Source organism: Macaca thibetana, chromosome 3 (genome assembly GCF_024542745.1).
Source record: "Macaca thibetana thibetana isolate TM-01 chromosome 3, ASM2454274v1, whole genome shotgun sequence".
In the NCBI taxonomy this organism is placed as follows: Eukaryota; Metazoa; Chordata; class Mammalia; order Primates; family Cercopithecidae; genus Macaca; species Macaca thibetana.
Genome location: NC_065580.1, coordinates 5,299,916 through 5,321,636, shown reverse-complemented (window position 1 = coordinate 5,321,636; position 21,721 = coordinate 5,299,916). Strand labels below are relative to the sequence as shown.

Sequence of the window (21,721 nt, the reverse complement as noted above, 5' to 3'; positions counted from 1 at the left end):
TTTTCCCCTTTATGAGAAGGAAATTGTTCGGAAATGGGTATAGTGGTGCTGATAAAGTTACAGTCCACAGTGAATTAAATTACCCACGAGAAGCAGATACATGACTTCATTTCAGTTTTATTGCTCCTAATGCAATTTGTTTTCATTAATGAGAGCCCACATATATGCATGAATCAGGGTTTTGCACTGACATCTTCTGTGTAGGGTATTTCTCTTTCCAGGATAGGTTTCATTCTCCATATTTAAGATCTATTGTGTGTATACTGATATTTGCCTGTAAATATTAAACACACACATGTGGTCCAGAGAATATGTTAAAATTCAAGAAAAACTACTGATCTACCTAAAGTAGCATCAACCCATTTTTAAAATTTGTAGATATTTCCATTTGTACATGGAAATTTAGAGGTAATCTTAAGTGCTGGTGAAAAAGAAAAATAAATGGATTTTATAATGAACCCTTTACCATGCTTTAAAGGAGTGGATTCAGGAAAATTAAGTTCATAAAAGTCAGGTTTCAACTTAAAATGTTTATTGACTTTATTGATTTTTAATTAAGGACAGTTTTTTTTTTATTGCATTAAAAAAGCAATGAGTCCAAACCAGAGGCACTGAAGATTTTTTATGAAATCAGTTTTTGAAAGTAAGTCTTTTTTTTCTTTGCAATTCTGCAGAGTTCTTCTGCCAAATTGCATATGTTCTGGCAAGATGGGAAAGGCTCTCTGCTAAGGTACAAATTCAGAGTATCTCAGTTAAGCCACACAGTTGTGGTATCTTAGTTTGACCATATCTTTGCCTTTGCTTTGACAATTCCCTTTTGACTTCTACCTTCTTCCTGACATGAGCCTTAAACATCAATTCAAGGGCAAAACAGCATCTGAAAATGTCCTGCAAAGACTAACTGAACGGCATTCTTTTTTGATTCTGAATAAAGTCTTAGCAAAGATTTAGGAAAAAAAAAAAAAAAAAAAAAAAAAAAAACCCCTCCCTTCCTCATTTAAATGGTTTCTTTTAAATGAAAAATCCTTAGCCTTAGGAGAATCCTTGTTCAATCCTTTAAATGTGTAAGCTGTTACCTGAGACCTAAGCAAACATTTGGGACATCTTTCAGGTCACCTTGGTGCCATGAAGAAAATCAGTCTAGTACATCGCTCCTAGTGCAGTGGTTTTCAGACTTGTGCATGCATCAGAATCATCTGGAGAGCTTTTTAAATGCAGCTTGCCCGGCCCCAGCCCTGAGTTTCTGTTTCACTTGGTCTGAGATAGGGCCCACAAATCTGCATTTCCAACAAGTCCCTGAATGATGCTTTTGCTGTTGGTCTAGAAACAAGTCTTTGAAAGCCACTGTATGAGTAGATTAAAAATGCTACTCAGTGCTCCTACAATAAATAAATTACAGCTTTATTGTGAACACATTTGCAAGCTAGTGGTTTCTAACAGTCCTTTTGTAGTAACACCAGCAGTGCTCCAAATGTACCAAAAGGAACAAGAAATTGAGAAAACGGCATCTATTCAGAAAAGCATTATCAGTCTGATAATTTTTAGTATCAGTCTTGCTTCACTTTGAGAAGTATTGACTATTATCTGCATGAAAGCAAGTTCACTTTAGTTCATCATTTCATCCTTAGGACGTAGCACAATGAATGGCACATAGTCAGCGCTCAGGTATTAACTGAATAAGTGAAATGCCTTCAAGAAGCATTGACTTCACCATGCCATTTTTCATGCATTGATTTGGCTTGAATGACAGAAGCATGCTGTTTAACCAATTATCCTCAGTGACTTACCCAACAAGTATTTATTCCAAGACCCATATTTCTGCTGGTTAACTGTGATTCAGCTGGTCTACACTGGGCTTAGTGAAGAGACTCTGCTTTGTGCTCCCCAATTATCTGGCTTAGCCCCAGGCTATAGGTTGTATTGAGGTCTTCTCCAAGTATGTTTGTTCTCTGGGCCAGGCCAAAGCATCAGCTGTTAATAGGGACATGTTTTTGTACTGTAGATCATCAGAGTACAGAAGCCAGCCAGTGTATGCAAGCAACTGCAAAGCCTCTGCCTGCATGCATGTCCCATTAGTCCAAGCAAGTCACATGGCCAGTCTCAAAGTTAGGGTGGGAGTAGGTGTCAGGGGACAGGTTAACATGCTTCCCTGCAGGGGGCATGGGCTGGAGAGTAGTATTTGCTGAACAACATTCCAGGCTGTTACAGTTTTGAATATGGAAATAAAGGCTTATTCCATTTAGGACTCAAAGATGAGTGTTCAGGAACTGGTTATTTATAGACTGGAAATGCAATCACATTTCTCCACTATATTATGCTCTTGAAAGAAGGGGCTGCTACTCAGACTGCCCCACTGAACATCTGAAAAGGTGGTTTGTCAAGTAAAGGAAGACCCTTCCCTCTTCCCTCCTTATGTCTCAAGTCATTGTGTTGTTGGAAGAAGAGATGGGAAGATACACTGGAATCTGTAGTACTTGGACCTGGGGGCCAACTTGCTGGGCTTTTCTTACTTTGTTATTTCTGGCAGACAAGCCTTCTCTTTCGGGGGTGAATTAGGTTGTGCTCACACTCAACCCTCCCTGAATCTTAGTCCAGATGCACATTTGAGAAGCACACGCTATCCCCTTCCTTTATTTGTAACTGCAGTCATTTTTAGTGAAGCCAAGTTTTCCGCTTTCTGTAACTGTTTCTACTAGCCTACAGGAGAGTACCAATTTATGTGGCAGGATTTGATGAGTTGGCACTGGCTCTGTTTTTTTTTTTTTTTTTTTGGCGGTCAGGAAAAGACATTGCATTTGACTGACCCTATCTTTATCTATCCATTTTGGTTTCACTGTTGCTTTGAAGTCAAAGCCTGAAAATGCCTCTGGGCGACCTGATGCCAATGCCCCCAGAAGACAGTGTAAGCCCTTGTTCCCTGGGGCTCACACTCAGTTCTAAGGCTGACCATACGGCAAGCAGGACTTGGTCCTTCACAAGGCATGCCAGTGGTCAGCAGAGAGAACAGATACAAGCTTTCGCTTCTTTCTGAATGCAGCCATCACCTCTCCTGGTTACAAAATTAAAGCCCTGAAGTGCAGAGACTCATTCCTGCCACTTTAACACTGAAGGGAAACATATTTAACTTAATTCACCTGACCCTAAGAAGTGTGTGGTTTGAAAAGGGCAAGGCACTCTAGGGGCACTTTGGAGCAGATGTCATATTTCTTTTAACCTAATAAAGCTTCATCTATGAACTAAGATGTTTTGGCGAACAACATGGTTACGGTCAAATGATCACCAGGGACAAACAGAAACAGAAGACAATCTTCTATACCCCATGCTCCAAAAACCTAAGAGCCTTGGGAAGCATTGTGGAAACGATCATTGTGTCACCAGAAAATGGGAAATGACAGGAGTTTGCGCCTCCTCTAGGGGGAAAAGTGATTATTTGGTTAATTTCTGAGGCAATGTTGGGTAGTACAAGGCAAGATTTGATAAATATTCAGAGGGCAGCAAGGAAGTTTTAGAGAAATTTTTATATACTGTATATATAGCCTACAGATGTTGATCCAGAGAAGGGACATGAATGAAGGCAAGACAGCAGAAGTGAAGAAAGGTAGTTAGAAAGTGGGAGAAGAGGAGTCGATTATGGTTAAATGTAGCAAGGCAAGATGAAGAACTACGGGAGAATCCAAGAGGAAGGTGGTAAGGTTGTGAGCAGTCCTCCAGGGGGCCACAGAGAAAACATGGGGTGAGGTTGGCACCAGCCATTGAGTAGGATCAAAGCTTGTGCAGCTCACCTGGCAGTAAACCTTAACACTCGTGTTGATCAACCACTGTGTTTGTGTACATGATGCCAGTGTAGTTAGTTGTATGTACACTTTGAACTGTGTTTAAAATCCAAGCAGTTACACAATGGTAGGGCTAAAATGCAGAGAAATGTGCTATTGGGAGACTGAAGCTTAACTTTACTGACGTTAGAGAAAGGCTATTTATTGGGTTAAAACAAATAATTTACATAAAACATAATTTTTAAGTATTAAGTTGAAAAACCCCAAATTAACCCAATTCATACTTGAACTCTTTTTTCCAAAAGCCTGAAATAGCAATTCCTGTGTGTGTGTGTGTGTGTGTGTATGTGTGTGTGTGCTGGATATTTCCTGTTTGAAAGTGTAAAAGGTCTTACTACCCAGCCCCTAGTTGAGAGTTACCTTGCAAAAAACAAAAACGGAAACAAGAAACCAAACATGTTTTGAGAGATAGAAAGTGAGAAACAGATTTTCAGAGTGGAGAATATGCCTTTAATGTATGCATTTAGAATTGTGTTTTCTCAAGCTACTGAGATTTTTAAAATGTTCTCCCCATTTATGAGTTCAAGGAGATAATATGTAAAAGACAGTGATGCCCACTGTTTTAGGGAAGACCTTCCTTCAGACTATGCTAACTTAGCCATTTCATTTCTTCAAATATTAGTATTTGGAAAAGCAAAACAGTCTTAAATATGGTTCTGTCCTTCTCCCTTAGCACCCAGAGAAAAGGGAAGTAAACTACAGGATATAATTCTCTCAGAAATAAGAAAACCTCTTAGCTAATAAAAATCATGCTTAGGCTGCTAAACTCAATGGATGCACTTTTGTTATTCCTACAATGCTTAGCTTGCAGGTAGACCAAAAATTTGCCTTCATTGTCATTTTAAAAATGATTATCCAACATATTTTGCAGCATCTGCCTAATCCCAGTGACTTATATTTGTTTTGTAAATTTGTTCTAAGGAAAATAAACACACACCCACACCTTTGTCATAAATAGGGAAGCAGTAATCATATGAAACTAGATAGAAAAATGGGTTGGGGGCATTTGGTTTGGAGCAGCATGGAGGAATTAAACTCGACATAAATAATTTGCAAAATATTTTCAAAAATATTTTCTCACACTTACCCAATAAGTAGGAATAAAAATCTGCTTCATCACCATAGTGCATTTCAGACATTCAAGGAGAAATTGAATAGAGGGAAATACTGACATGTTTCCTTCATGCCCGTTGGGTACTTTTGCTCCTCTTCAGGGTACCTTTTTCCTTGTTTGTGTATGTATGTGGATAAGAGGAGGTGAAAGGTGATTAGAGACAAGAATTGAATTAATTATACATCATAAACATAACATGCCATAGCTTTCCAGTCTTTAAAATTGTATCACTTCACTCATTCTAAAATACTAACCACTTTACTCTTTTATTGTGGGACCACGGCGTCCTCACACCCTGGACTGCAATGTGTGTATCCGTGCTTAAAACAAATTTGGATGTGTGGGTGCACACACATGCATGCACATACACAGGAGGTATAGAATATTTATTTAAATATTTATTTATTTATTTATTTATTTATTTATTTATTTAGAGATGGAGTCGTGCTCTGTAGCCAGGCTGGAGTGCAGTGGCACAACGTCGGCTCACTGCAACCTCTGCCTCCCAGGTTCAAGTGATTCTCCTGTCTCAGCCTCCCGAGTAGCTGGGACTACAGGCGCCAGCCATCGTGCCCAGCAAATTTTTGTATTTTTAGTAGAGACGGGGTTTTACCATGTTGGCCAGGATTGTCTCGATCTCCTGACCTTGTGATCCGCCTGCTTCTGCTTCCCGAAGTGCTGGGATTACAGGCGTGAGCCACCGCGCCCCGCCAGAACTTTCTTTAAAATGTCCCTAGAAGCACCGCGTTCAGTCTGCAAGGTGCAAGAGTATAGCCAAGCGCTTTTCAAGTTGGGTAAAGGGCGCTCCATCTGGATCATCCTTGAGGAACATCCTCGTGTTCATCCATGCTGTTTTCAGTCCTCCCCAGCATTCTGGCTCCTTTCACACCTGCATCTTTTAGATGCTCCCTCTTTCCTGCCCTCCTCCCCTGCCCTCCATTTCTTATGCTTAATTGTGAGATTTGCTTCCCAGCACAAATTTTTACTTCAACTCTTTCCCCTGTTGCTTATGAGTTTTATGGTGATTTCATTTTATAATTTTAAGCAGAAATCGCTTATCATACTTTCTTAAATAATTTAATTGGGATTTTAAACTTTAGCTAGATTATAGTTACCTACAATGCCTTGAGAATATAATTTTTAAAAGTGGCACATATGCTTTCTTTATCCCACAATAGCATTCTATGATTAATATGCACACATCTATGAAATATCATGTATGATACATAAACTATTCTGTATGATTGTATTTTGTATAAACTATATTAGCATGACATTTAGTTTGTGTAAAAACATGCATGTATATTTCATAGAGAGCGTGTGTATATTACCTAAGTGGGACCCTAACTGCATCTATATTTAGTGAAATGTCAGGATCGCGATGCTGCGGTGAACAGCATGAGCTTTCTTTCATGTCCATGTTAGGAGAGGCGGCTTTCTCCCATCAAAAGCACAGCTGGGGCAGAGGAGGGGGTTGAGAGCAAGGTTTTCTATCGATCTAATTGTGGTGACTTTTAAAGTTTAGTTTGATGGCTGTGTTGCCTCTGTCTTCAAAGTGGAGCAGCTGAAGCTCTCCCCACCCCAGGCCTACCTGCGTGGCCTCTCGCATGCAGCAAGTCTTGCTTAGCTGTTCCAATCCTGGTTTTACTTGGTTTTGTATTTGCTGTTAAAAAAAAAAAAAAGTGTTTTTAAACTCATGTTTCTTCATAGTAAAGGGAAGCTACTGTGGAGTAAACAGAAGATGAGTGTGGTACAAATTTTGGTTAAAACCGAAAACTACACACTGGATTGAGAGCTTGGGGAAGGGAGGCAGGTGGAAGGGACTGAAGGAGGTCTCTTCCCAGGAGACTGGTTCACCAGCATTCAGTTTCTCCCCCGCAGTTAGGGAAACAGAGGGAGCTTGCAGTTTCAGGCCCAGGCAGGCCTCTCTCTGGGCTTGGGGCCATGCCAGGGCTGGGGGCGAGCCTGCAGTCGGCCTCGCGCATGGCGGCCTAACCTGTTATTTTGAAACCCTAAGTGGAAATAGGCGTGGAAACCCGGGAGGAGCAGGGAGCCCCACGCAGTCCTGGGAGATGAAGCCAACACCCTACCTCGATGTGGAAGGGGGCGGTGGATTGGGCAGGGGCGGGGTCTCACTGGTCCCCCCTCTGGAGGTTGAGGTTCCCGGCCTTTGTTGGAACTCAGGATGGGACAGGTCCCTCCTGGCAGGGAAGGGGCGCACAAGGAGGAAGTGGGGACGAGAGTCTCGCGCCCAGCAACTCCAGAAGGACAGAGAGGAGTGCAGGAGGGAGCGGGAGAGGGCGCAGGAGGGTCGGGAGGGCAAGAGAGGCGAGGCCGGGCCTGGAGCAGAGGAGCGGACCCGGCTGGCGCGGGTGTCCACACAGCGGCGCTGGAGTGCGCCTTCCTGCGGCGGGGCGGGCTGCGAGCCCGAGAGCGCGCGGCGAGTGGAGCCATGTCGCCCTCCCTCGCTCTCGGCGGGCATAGTGAGGCGCAGGCTTTGGAAAAGTTGCGGGCAGCCGGAGAGCGGAGCCTCTGCCTGCGTTCATGATAATGAGAATGGAGTCGCGGTCACAGCCGGGCTGGCTGCGGGGCGCAGCGCCCGCGAGGGGCGCCTGGGCCTCTGGGCCTCCACCGCCGCCCCGCGACCTTTCCTCCTCTGGAGAGGGGCGAAGGGACCGGGCGGTTTCGGAGGGAGCTGGGTTCTGGAGCGAGGGCGGCCTCTCGGCACCAGCATCGCCCGACCGACCACCCCGCGCCCTCCTGGTGGCTCTCCCTCGCCCCATTCGTACCCCAGGTCCTCGGGGTCTCTCTGTTGTTGCTTCAAGTTAGGCAAAAGGAGCCGGGGGCGCGGGGAGCCCACCGCTGCAGTGCACGCGTGGCTGGGGCTCCCCGGGGCCGGTCGCACCTTCAGTCGCCCCCTGGCCTGCCTGCCTCGACCTCCGCGTCCCCTCGCACAGTCCGCTCGCGTGATACGGAGCACGCGCGGCATGACCTTCGGCGGGGCCGGAGTACCCTGAGCTCCCCGGACTCCCCTACAGCCCCCACACTCACGATCTGCGCGGTCCCCGCCCCTCCACCCTCTTCACGCGCCCCGCCCCCTTTTTGTGTGACCCCGTGACCCCTCCGGGCTGCCAGCCCCTGCCACCCAGGCGCCAGTCCTGGGCGGAGGGAGGAGGCCCGTGGGGAGGGGGCGGAGGGGCCCGGGAGGGGGAGGAGCCGCGCAAGGGGCCTGGGGGCGGGGAGCGACTAGAGCGCTCGGAATGTGTGCCGGTCTCTAGGTGGTGCCAAATTCTGGGGCCTAGGCATTTCCCTCGCTTTATGTTTTTGGTTTTTTTCCCTTCCTTCAATCTCTTTGATTAGGCCGTACGTGGCTGTGGCAAGGAGTTGGGGGGAAAAAGAATAAAAACAGGAAAGAGAGAAAGCACAGCCAGACCCTGGACTTCGCGAGCCGCCGGGGAGGGGGCGGAGGAGGCTGAGCCAGGCAGAGTCGCCAGCGGAGACTCGCGAGTGGCGCGCGGGAGGAGCGGCTGCCGCCGGCGCTGGGCTTGCCTTGCTGCTGCTGCTGCTGCTGCTGCCTCCCCACCGCCTTTTTTTTTTTTTGGAGCAGGGTGGGGAGCGGGAACCCGAGAGAGAGAAAGCAAAACATTAAAAAGCCCCAAAGACAGCCAGCAGGAGCGCGCGGTGCCCGATGGCTTCGCTGTACCAGAGGTTCACCGGCAAGATCAACACCTCGCGGTCCTTCCCCGCGCCCCCGGAGGCGAGTCACCTCCTGGGCGGACAGGGGCCCGAGGAGGACGGCGGCGCAGGAGCCAAGCCCCTCGGCCCGCGGGCGCAGGCGGCGGCGCCCCGGGAGCGCGGCTGCGGCGGCGGCGCGGGTGGCCGGCCCCGGTTCCAGTACCAGGCGCGGAGCGATGGTGACGAGGAGGACGTAAGAGCTTCTCAGGGGCGGCGGGCGGCGGGCGGCGGCGGGGGCTCCGGACCGAGCGCGCAGCGAGACGCGTCGGCCAGGGGCATCAGGGGCGGGGGGGGGATCGGGCGTCCTCCCCCTGTCCACGACTCCCCGGGCGCCCCCAGACACGCTCCGTGGCGCCAGATCGCGGTCACCGCCGTCCCGGAGGGAGCGGGTCTGTGTCTGCAGCCGTGGCGGCCGGGAGTTGGTGGCTGGTGAGAGTGGGGTTTGGGTACTGCGCCTGCTGGGATCTGGAATTCGCTGTGCGTTCCCTGGAAGCGCGGATGTCTGTTTTTAACAGCATGCTGCTATGGTTCCTAAGGAGAGAATTCGATCGGCCTGTGATTACGAGTTGGTTTATATTTATTTCGTGCTCCTGGAACACAGTCTCAGGCACCTTCTCTCCCTCCCACTTGTGTTTGGAATCTCTTCATCGTGCACCTCCTCGCCTACCCACTCTGTCCCTTGACTCAAATGCATCTCGTTCCTTCCTCTTACTTCTCCTAGACACTTTCCCCCCCAGCGGTGGTGGTGGTGATTATCCTTTCCGGAAGAAAAAATATATATATATACCAAAATACTGGCATCTGAGCCCCAACCCTCTGTCCCAGTTGCTGAGAGACCTCAGGACGTGTCTGTCTCCCCTCCCAGCCTTAGACTAGCACCTCTGCCTTAGACCGCGTTCAGTGAAAACTTCTCCAAGAGCACATTTCCTACTCTTCATGGGGCTGGAAGCTGGGGTTTCAAAGATTGGATTTGTACATCGCCCTAGTAACCAATGACTCATGCAGGACAGGAGCCGGACCTTAGATGGATGAGTTTTACCTCCTGTGGATCCCTTTCAAGGATGCAGAAGGCTGCTAGGACTTAGAAGGGAGGAAACTGTGCTTTTTCTTTGCGGCCTTCTTTTCCCAGGGAGAAGAGAAAAATCCCCAACAGACTTTCAGACAAACAGGTCTGGCTTGGCTGGTACAGCTCTTAGAACAGTTAGGCTGTGTTGGGTCATAGAAATCATGGTGTGTGCCTTTGAGGAGTTTCACAACTGCATCTTTTAAGCAAGGCTGTGCAGTCCTAAGGTTCCCACTGGCCTCTCACTTAGTCTACCCTGACATACCCAGGGCAGTACATTGCCCTGCACTGAACAGGAGGTTTTGGTCGTTACCTCTCTGCAGCCTCCAGCCACGCTATTTCCCTGTTTGGTATTTCTTTAGTGCAAGAGTTGTGTTTGGGTCGGCGGGCGGGAGGCGAGACATTGAGTAACTTCCCAGGGACAATTCCTAATTGCCAGATATTATGAAATCAGTGATGTTTTGCTGTTGTTACTGGTAGTTTTTGTTTTATGAATGAAGGATGGGGAAACTTTAATGGAAATCATAGAACTTTGCGGGAGATGTGGTTTGCACACACACAGGTACACACCCTCTACAGCCCTGCGTCAGATCTTGTGTGAAGTTTTCTGATTTTCTCCTGCATCATTTCCAGACTCCCCAGTTCAATAGAGGGATCTCCAAGGCATGTCCCTCACTTTGGTGGGCCAAGTCCTGAGGGAAATAGACAGATTCTTCAGTTGTCTGGTTCAAGGAACTAGGAGTCTTTGGCGAATGGTTTAATTGGGGGAGGGTGAAGAGTTCTGGAGGATTAAACTACTGAGAGTCTTGGGGAAGACAGTTAAGTTGCAATGCAAACAGGAAAAATGTACTTTTTTGCCTTAAATCTGACTTAAAATTGTTGAATTGTGGATGTTTGGAATGAGACCAATGTGCCGTTTTGTTTTGTTTTTTTTCTCAACAGGCTCTAGGTGTCGCTAAGAGAAAGGAAAGGCAAGAGCTCTGAATTTTATTTCAGATGGTCTCCATGTTTTTTTTAAAAAATCTTAACTTGGAGTAGACATGTCCTTCTTTTCATTGTGACATGTGTCTAGAAATGATTCTCAGATAAACACAGGTGTCCTGAGAAATCAAGGATATAACATGTACATTTTTGTTAATGGGGCTCTAAACAGCATCTCTAACTTAGATGTAAGTCCTGACATCATGCTTCTTTTTTCTGGAAAATACGCAATGTGTGTGGGTGGGTGTGTATTGTGTGTTTATATAGTATATTTCCTATATATATATATACACACACACACACATATACACACACACATATACACTTGCCCATTATCCATACATATATATCTGGCACACATCTGCAAAATGCATTGCACATATGTCCTTTAAGTTTAAATTGTATACTTAAACTCATAACACAGGCTGAATATTGCATCCTTTAAAAACAACAGCAAACTTTTATGCACTCCTCTTAGAAAAGTTACTCAGAATAGGAGAAGTTATGCCCGCAAATTTACTAAAAGATAGATGAACATAGCAAACCACATTTCCTCCAGGAACAAAAACTTCAATTTGCTTAAAGTGTATTTAAAAAAAAAAAAAAGAAGAAGACATTAGGTACAAAAACTGCTTTTTAGATACAAATACTTGCCAAGACTGAAGAATCTTGAGTAATCATTTTGCTACCCAAATTTCAAGCTGAGGATATGCAATGAATTAGGAACACATTGCATTTTATTTTATTACGTGTCTTGCAACTGCTGACAACCTCAAGACAAACCGGGGCTTTCCTTGACAACAGCGAGAAGCAATTGGGAGCGCGCCTTCGGTGGGAGCTGTCTGAGGTGCTGAAACCTTTTCTTGGCTTAGCGCAGGAGATACCTCCATCACTCTTGTGTTTGCAGTCCTGATCCCAAGGGAAGACTGTTCCAAGGTACAGAAACAGCTTTGCTGCCTTGGTCACTAAGATGATGGTAATCAGCACACCTTTATAATCCTTAGGGCTTTGTACCTCTTTTCTGGAAATCGAGAATATAGTGCTTGACTTCTGTGCATGTGTGTACACTTACATGCCTGAGTATGACTGAGCTGGGCAATTACCCAGCCACACCCCAAATAAAATTTACGGTAGTCTAACAAGGCTAACACAGAAAAATAAAATGCGGAGGTAGAATGGCTGGCATTAATAATGCATGGTCTAAATGCACAAACTACACAGGCAACAAAGGAACTTCCCACCTGTGTGGCTCCACAGGACAGCCTGTTTTGGGTGGGTCAGTACTAACATGCAAAGTCTGACTTCAAAGTAGAAATAAAACCAGAGGGTCTTTTCTATCCACTTCTTTGTAAATCTTAGATTTATTTAAATATAGTCAATTACTTGGGCAACTCCTCTGAGGAATCAATAGCCATTCTGATTTAAAATTCATTGTGTAGGTCTAAAAATAAGTTGACTCTTAAAGGAATTGTTGCGAAAGTGACTTTTAGTGGAATTTATTAACTTTCATTTGAATTAGCTGTGGCTAATTTTAAAATACTGAACTTTGTCATCTGCCCGCTTGAACATTTCTTTTTAGTTTTTTAAAGGGCTTTGGAGGCCTTCTGTGCCATTAGAGCAGTAGTTTTGTTAAGGTTATACAGTGTGTTCCTGTATCCTTCATTTTCAGTGACACATGGCTTCTTAACAATACAAATGTGATGACGACAGGATTTTAAAACAGCAAATTGGTTAAAACTGGGATAGATGGACAAATCACTGCACATGATGCCCACCAGCCTTGGCAGGGCCAATTTCAACATCCTGTATGTCTTCGGCAACCAACCCATCTTTTTTTCTCCACCTTGGTTTTTCATTGGTATAATGTCAACATTCTCTTAACGTGTCCTTGGGATCTATCAACTTTACGATTTCTTAAGTAGCTTCCCTCCACAAATATGTTTATATACTCTATGTTTATATACTCTATTACTTTTCTTCTGTTTCAACTGTAATTTAAAAAATTTTTAATTTCACATGATTTTCCTGATAAATGAGAAAAAGCCTAAACTGTCTACTTGATCTCATTATTCTCATCACTAATAGGACCAGGGCTTGGTGTACTCGCCTACAGAATAGCCATGGATATTGCAGGGACGTGGAGAGTTGGAATGTTGTCCTCTCCTCATCCCAGTGGCATCTACAAAGTGGGTGCTGTGAGGCCAGGTACTGAGAAGTGCTCAGTGAATACATGCTGCTGTTACTAATAATATTACTCCTTCATCTCTCCTCCTTCAGTTCCTTCTTCTTTACCTGAAGGTAGAAAAAAAAGATTGGCTTCATTGGCCTCTACCACCAGCTCTGGCTACTATCCTGTTTTTCTTTCTTATTTTATTATCCAACTTCTCAAGCAAGGAGTCTACTTCCTTGTTAACAATTCTCTTTTCCTCATCTTGCTTGGATGCAAACATCCATTCTGTACCATCTTGACTACAGAAACTGCACACAGAATGTCATTGATGTCCTCTTAGTTACCCGATATAATGACCTGTCTGATTCCTCCTTGCTCTTGATGTTGTTCCAGCTCTTGCTCTTGACAACTGTCACCTGCTTGTTCCACTTTTGTATCTTGTGTTTCTCTCAATGTTACATGAACTTAATCTTTGAATTCTTTGGTGGATCAGTTTCTCTTCCTATCCTTTATGTAGGAAGACCGAAGAACCTGCTACCTTCCTAAGGTTTGGTCTCCAGTATTTTATTTCTTACCTTTCTTGCTTTCTTCTGAAGGTAAATGGTCTCCCTTTATAGAAAGGAGTCAAACACATTCTGCAGTGTCTACATTAGAAGATGGTTAAAATAGCTTTGCTGCCCCGATGTACATCTAGCATTTCTTCTGAAGGTAAGTTGCTTTTCTGTTTTACAGAATTGGAGGATTCTGGGATTGCAGGGACCTTGGGGATCCCCATCTTGATCTCTCTTCCAAGCTTTTCTACCACAGGTCAAGCAGCTACAAGATCATTTTTGTGGTGGTGACAAGATATTCACACAGAATACATCCCTGACTTTATTGATCATTTCCCCTCTTTTATATCTGCTTATGGCAAGTAACTTTCCAGCCTAATCCCTTTATTTCTGCTACTAGCATTTCCATTTCCTCCACATCTTTGCATGACACCCAATGTTTGTAAGCATGCACAAGTTGCGTTCTCCTAATGTCTTGGTTTCTTTCTTGTCACATTAAGTATTTCACTAGATGAACTTTACAGCCCCCTTGTGGTCCCATAATGCTGCATAATAGCACCCTGCTGGATGCCGTCTTCCTGAAAAGTTTTTTATTGTATTTCAAAATAAAGTGAACACATAGAAAGTGTTCAGTCACTTCAGAATAAAATGAACACATAGAAACCATAAACCAAAACAGCGTCACAGTGAATGCTTTGGTAAAGTGAATAATCAGTTAACTTATTAAATGTAATTCCATCTCAGTAAAGAATTTGCTGAAATTGTATCTATAACAGAATTATACACAATTCTGATTACCATTCCAGCCCAGAAAATGCAATCATAATAAGGAAGTTGTCTCTGTGACAAGTAACATATTGACGTACACAAAGAGGCTGTGCTGGCTGAATGATGGCTGCAGGCAAATATAGCATCAGAAATACCTTACCTTTGCATTGCACCTGGTGACTTTCAAAGCCCTGCCACATGTGTCTCGTTTCACCTTCACAGTTACCTGGGCTAGGGAGGATAACTATAACCTAGAGCTAGTCTTTTAGCTCGAAATATCAGTAAGGGTAAGCCCAATTTCTTTTCGTTTGGATGGGTCAGTTGTCACTTGTGAATGAGAGCAAACACATTTCAATGTGTTCACAAGCCTTTGCTCTCTGGAGCCAGACAAGAAAGTATGTTTGTGAGAAAGCAACAATGTATCTTTCCAGCGGATTTGAGTTCTGTGTTCACAGGACAGGATTTCCAGGTAGCACGCGTGTCTGTTTTCCATGGAATGCCTCGTTTCATTGCTGCCAGTGCACTTTTCCATCATTTACTTGTATATGTTACCTCTAGATTTAATGAGAGCTAGAGCATTAGAATAACATCATATTAATGCATATTTTTGATAGTGGAATTAACTCATTTTCCCACATAAAATTAATATTCTAATATCACTAGGTAGACAGGAATTCTTCTAGATGTTGGGTTTTGGACATGATTTCCATCATAAAATAGAGCTTTTATATTTCTTACCCAAAGCTTTTTCTCCTTTAGGGTCGGAATGATTAGTGAGTTTAATTTTTACAAGCAACTGGCAGGAGTTGCTGAGTAAGATATACATGCTGATTGTATATAACCCTGTTCCTTTTAATTACTCTGATGATAACAATGCATTAATCAAGCACATGAGAAATGCTTCTCTGCAATATACAATATTGGTCCCTTTCATAGAGCATTGCCTATAAAAATAATAGTCACTATAATCTTTTTAAAATTAAATTCTGGTTAATAAATCTAGTGTTAAGGGCACAAGTATCCACATGCCAGGTTATGATTTGCTTCAATTTCAAGCACATTGGTTTGATTTTATACACATGTAAAAAAAAAATCAGCCTTTCTCATGAACAACTTCTGGAACATTTATCTCTAAAATGATCTAACATTGTGAAAATACCTGACATCGAAAAATTTTAAAACTGACATCTAAATTTATAAATGAGAAGACTACAGGTAATTGTGTGAATGGTTTTAAGGATATAGTTTGTGTTTTTTGGACTTCAGGACACTTCAGCATCTCTTCTCACACCTGCGTTCTTCTTAGCATATTTTGCTTTATCGTAATTGAGTTGGGGAATTATATCACTGAGTTTAAAAAACGTATGAACATTTTAAAATGTAACAGTCTAAAATATTTTGGTTCTAAATGGGTGTGCTAATTGCCGAAGCAGAAAATAAACCACAATTTTGCCAGAATATTATAAGATTTTGCTCTGACTTGGTTTCCTCAATAGTTTTACTTTTTTCCCCTTATAAATTACTTCCTGTGTTTTCCAGCAGCACCCACATCTATCTGAAGCACAGTACATGTTTAGTTTTGTCCCATGGTTGATATATATGTATATCATGATACTTATATGTGTGTATATACATATACATATGTCATGCATATGTATAGACATGTATACATATATAAACATGCACACACACACGTATTTTATAGGAAGATCAGAAGCACATAGGCCCATGAGGTCCAGATGGTAGAATTCCCGGTGGTGGCAAGACATTGAGGAATATCCTGCTTCCCAGAGTTGGGGCATCTGAGTTGACAGTGGAGAATATGTATTAATAGCAGGCATTGGGGGAGGGGAGCTAAAGAGGAACACAAGCCGGGGATGTAAGAATCCTTGCAGAAATGGAGGAAAGACGGAGGGTCCTACAGGTTCAATGAGATGGTTCTCAGGTCCTGAAACAGGCTTTATCTTTAAAAACAAAGGGCCAATTTTACTACTTTACTCATTCAGCTGTGCATATATAAACCACTTGAAGACATTTAGAATGTAATAAAATCATCCTAGCAATATGCCTGATGAAAATGAGAAATATATAGACACACAGACACACGCATACACATTTGTTTAATTCACAAGAAACTTAAGGATTTTCCTATCAAAGTCATTGTAAAATCCAATTTTAAATTGTCTATCGTGTTTAGATTTCATTCTGACATCAGCTTTTAGATAATTTGGGGTCAAATTTAACAATGCCTATGTTATGGGTTATGGCATTAAAAGAAGATGGAATGGGGATATAGGCATCTTCCCACCTTGGAAATGAGAAAACCATTGAATCCTTTCTCTCTCCTGGTGTTCACTATTGTTGGGAGATTTCTTGTAAAGGTGGAACTACTGGAATTGAGGCAGCAGCTTGCATGCAGCAATGGGATCTTTGTTAGATTCTCCATAATATATTGATCTAATTGTATGTATCCATTATATGTGATACACATACTATATTTTAAATGACATCAGCTAGAAGGAGAGCATGGATGGGATACAGTGGGAGCATTGAGAGAGCAAGGCATTGAAGGTGGAGGGGCACCAGCGACAGGCACTGGCCTCCGTCTCCCTAACCACTTTGTCTACAACACTCCTCTTTCTAAACTGTATTCAAACTCTGGATATGCGTTATGCCAAATCCTATCTAATAATTCTTAACCATTAAAAACCTAAACATGAGAAATTTCTATAAAAGTCTTGAGAGGTGAAGTTATTTTCTATTTTTGAAGGTTTTCAGAGTTGTCGGGTATTTACAGCCTCTGGAGATAGCCCACCCCTGACATAAGTAGCTCTGATTATTAGAGACTTATTGGAGGTACCTGTCTTCTTCCCAGCCTCTCTGTAGCTCCTGCGCGTGGACTCTCATTTCTCCGTGGCTTCCGAGGAAGGGCAGCGGCATCCTCCTGCCCAAAGCAGACAAAGCCACATAGTCCTGTGTCCTCCCTTCTCCTTGTCCTCCTGCTGCCAAAGAACCACAGAGTCCCCTCAGCACCCTGAGCAGCCTCTGCAGGAACATTCATGGAGGGAATGGAGGTGGTTTTTAGGACACCTGAGTTAGGTTAAATAGCACCTATTAGCTACTTTCCCAGGTGAGCTGTGAGGCCTTCGTCCTCAGACTCGTTCTATCTTTTCCAGTTTGCAAAAGCACACCCTCGTCGCCAGGTTTGGGTAAAATGTGCCTCAGCTCATCGCTGATTCCGGGGAATCCCTCTGCTGGGGCGCCTGCTCCATGCTTCCTCGCACTCAGCGCGCACTGCCAGCTAGAGCATCCTTTCCGGGGAAGCAGGCCCAGCTGAGACTCATCTGAGGATAACTGTTAGGTGGAGGGTTGGGGAGGAGATGCCAGAGGGCTGCAAATACAGAAACAGAGCAGCGAATCAAGTTTGGTTCAGGCTTTTCCAAGGTTGAATTCAAGCTAAGTGTTTGGAGAGGATTGACTTCTCACCTGGGTGTGGGGGTTGTGAATGTGGCTCTGCAAACATCTCCAGGTCTGTGGCACCCGGGAGCTGGTGCTCCCCCATCCCCTCACGTGGGTGTGGCTGTATGATTCCTTTTGGCTGATGAGATGGGAATGGAAGTGATAGTAGCCCTTCTAAGTACAGGCTTTAAAAGCCAGCGTGTGATTTCTATCTGTCATGGAAACCAGCAATATTCCAGAGAGTCGCTGCTGCACAAGCCAGATAGAAACTTTAGCTAGTAAGTTGTTGAAATTGTATCAGTATGGAAGAGCCTAGCCTGTGCCGACTGCTGCGTAGGATAAATATTAATGCAGATGAGTGTCCATTCCTTTTTGGGCCTCAAGTGCATCCTCCTCTATGGGCAAGATCAATGATCTCTAAATTTCTGTGGAGAGTGCATTCTTCCTTCCTGCATTTTGCTTAAAGCTTTTCTCTTCCCAAAGAGACTGAAATGCAAGTTGGCCCGAGGAAGGCACCCGACCTTGGAGTGTGTGGGTCTCAGGAGCTCCTTTCTTTAGAGGGCATGTCTTGTTAGGTGGGAGGGAACAGAACAAGAAGGTGCTGATTTCCTGGAAGGCAGGTGCTTGCGTTCACTGGGTTTGTAGAGTTTGGGATCGGAGTGCAGGAAGGGGCAGCAGGAGAAGGATGGTGTATGCAGATTGCTAGATAGTGATGATGAAAGCAAGCGTCGCGGCCTTTGGAATGTTTCTAAGGGTCAGAAATGAGGCTTCTGGGCCTTGGCCTAGAGACCCTGCAAGGCAGAGAAGTCAAGGATCCCACAGGGAGGCGGCTTTCCAGGATGAAAGGTCCCCAGTGTGGAAAAAAAAAAATTCTATATACCCTAATCCGTGGTACAGGCTGTGCTCTTCCATTTTATGTGGATTTATGACAAGATTATTTTAGAAACCAAAGGTTACATGTCATCTAAATAGTAGGAAACATTAGCAGAAACATATAGCTTCAGCATAAAATTCTTTCTCCCCCAATTAGTGTCCTGATGGTTGCCATTGAATCTCCATTTTGTATGTGGAAAGGGTGTCATGGATTTCTCTTCCTTCTTTCCAGGTTTTTAGTTCCTCTGAATGGATAGGAAATTCAACCCCTAAATTTCCCTACGTCTGGATATCTGTCAAAAGGAGAGGGGGCATTGTTTCTATGGAAACAGGAGCTGCTGTGATAGGCAGGGGCCGCTGGGCTCCTTGTTGGGCGACTGGCCTTGCTGAATGCGAAATCATCAATACGCTTCCTCATTGTCCTCAGGCTCCAGTGAGATCATATCAATTGGCAAGGCTGCTTTTTTCCGCAGGTACAAGAGAGCACCTGAGCAGAATCTTAACGTTCCTTCTGCACCTGCTGCTGGATGATCTTTTTAATCCTGCTGCCTCTGGTCCACAGGAAAAATACAGTCCTGTTTGTATAGCCTGCACTTGGGCTAATCCCAGTGTCTCCAAAGCAGGGGAGGATCTTGAGTGGTCATTTCTGGCCCTGTGTGTCCACCACCCCATTATGTATCCCACACCTGAGGGTCATGTTCCCACTTTAACAGGACACCCAGAAAAACTTGCCCCATTATTATCCACGAGCTGCTTCCCTCTCGCCCAAGTCCAATCAAACTTGTTGCAGCCTCAGTTCATTTCCTTGGGTTCTAACCTTACTTCAGACATGCACTTTTTTTTTTTTTTTCCCAACAGGGTCACCCAGGCTGGAGTGCAGTGGCACAGTCTCGGCTTCCTGCAGCCTCAACTTCCTAGGCTCAGGTGATCCTCCCATCTAAGCCTCCTGAGTATCTGGGGCCACAGGCATGCACTGCCATGCCAGGCTAATTTTTGTACTTTTAGTAGAGATGAGGTTTTGCCACGTTGCCCAGGCTGGGACCTTCACTTTTTAGGGTACCCTTGCCACTGACAGGATCTGCCTCCATCACTCCCCAGGTTATAAACCATGCAGGGGCCCTGGTTTCAGAGCAAAAGCCACAGTTTCTGTAATAATGTAAAGGCGCGACATCATCCACCTCGCAGCCACTCCTCCTGCCCCTGCCATCTGTCTGACTGCACCTCCTCCTACTCCGAGCTCATGGCTGCCTCTCTGTGCCCTGATCACGCCAGGCACAGCAGGCTCTCACCTGAGCTGCTCACACAGTGGCTACTCCATCTACTCAACCTTCCTACCCTGCGTCCACCTGCCTGGCTCCTTCATGCCCTCCACTGAAGACTTAGCTCCAAGGTCACTTTCTCAGTGACATCTCTGCTGACCACCTGTGTAAAATGGTAGTTCCTGATACTCCTCACCCTGCCCTCCTTTGTTTTTCTGTCACCACAGCATTTATCACCTCCTCATATTTTATACAATGTACTTATTATACCTCCTTTTATTTCTGTCTTGCCCCTGATTGGCTGAGCCAGTTGTAAGGCTCTTTGGCCATTTTCTCTCTGACATGTCTCGGTGCCTAGCACAGTGCCTGATGCATCAAAGTTCTCAAGAAATATTTGTTGAATGAGTGAATGAATGAATGGAATCCTACCTGAAAAATCTTTGATCACTTCTATCTAAATAATCACCATTCTCTTAAACCTGTTTTCCAGACATTTGCTGAAACTGAAAGAGTTCTGAAATTAGAACTTTGACCCTTCCATGTGGGTACTTACATGTGTCTACACATGGATTCTCCTCGTGTCAGGATTTTGTTATTGCATGATTCTGGGCAGGCTCTTGCTGCCTGTCTGACTTAAAAGTACAGCTGAGCAGACAAAGTAATTACTAGAGAAACAGTAGAATTCATTTCTGTAGGACCTGCTTAAATGATCTAATATTTGGTATTTGCAATATTTTGTATTTCTTTTCTGAACGAAAACAAGTATACATGCAAATTTTCTATGTATGACTACTTCACTGATTTTTTTGTAGTTATCAAAGAAAGTAGTAGACGGGAAGGTCTCGTAAGGAAAAATGCAAGTCTTCGAGAAGAGACACATTGCTATAAATACAGCGACGTGACAAGTTGGTTTTGATTAGATATTTGCATTACCTAATTCTCAATATAACACAAAAACACCATAGCTTCTTTTTTCATGATACTGTGATCATTTCTTTATCTGGCAGGTAGGAAGTCAAAAAAGAGTGGTTTTGAACCGTATATCATTAGAGAAAATCTAATGTTCCCAGACCATAAGGTACAGTTTTTGCCAGAAAAAGTGTTCCTGGATTCTGTAATCTATTTGAAATTGCCTGAGGCTCTTTAGCTTTCTACAGCATACATTTTCATGATAATATGATCAGCACTCTCTGGCACTCAGGATGGTGCTAGAACAGGGACTGAAATCTTTATCTTAGGGCTACCTATGTGCAAGATGACCTGGAGAACTCACCTCTTTGGGCTATATCAAGACTGCAGCAGCACTTCCAGTCAAGTCACTGAAATATGCAAAATAAAGATTTGCCATTTCTGTTTTCTGTTGCCAGATAGCGTTGGGAAACAAATCTATGTTTCAAGTGCTTTTATAGCCACGGCAAAGTGTGCTGAACTGTTTAACAACCATGGAAGAGTTGAACCACACCCTCCAGTTTGCATATGGGGGTGTCAGGCAACGTGTTGAGCAGGTAGTCAGAGAGCCACAGGCAGGCTGCGTCATTCATCTAAAGACACAGTGATAAGCATGTGCAGTGCTGGAGCTGTCCAATGGTACCAAAGTGCGTGCAGTCAGATAAAGATAATGCAGCAGATGATAAGCAGATGCGTAGCCATGGGTGATTAGCTCTCTGACCCCTGGGTTTATGTAGCCAAAGTGCCTCAGAATACTTAAGACCACAAGACTTAGAGAAATACATTTTCTGCTGCCATCACGTCAGCAGTATGAATGCAAGTTAATGTGTCAAAGCTCCAAAACTTAGTATCCAGTCTGAGTCCAGGGAAAAGAGAGGGCCAATGGTGCGTATGAAAAGCCACCACACACAAAACTGGTCAGACGTTGTGGGCCAGCTCTCTACCCCTGGAGGAATAATGGAGCCGA

General features: G+C 44.2%; 1 protein-coding gene across 3 annotated transcripts in view; it reads left to right on the top strand.

Moving 5' to 3' along the window:
* Nucleotides 1-21,721, top strand: part of DPP6 (dipeptidyl peptidase like 6) — a 1,147,427-nt gene that overhangs the window by 284,379 nt on the left and 841,327 nt on the right. The window contains exon 1 of one of the 3 annotated variants that reach the window (XM_050785803.1): nt 8,204-8,875. The exons of the other annotated variants lie outside the window; for them this stretch is intronic. Coding sequence (XP_050641760.1) covers nt 8,636-8,875 — 240 coding nt within the window. The 5' untranslated portion in view covers nt 8,204-8,635. Of the gene's footprint in view, nt 1-8,203; nt 8,876-21,721 lie in introns of those variants that run through there. 3 annotated transcript variants of the gene reach the window in all.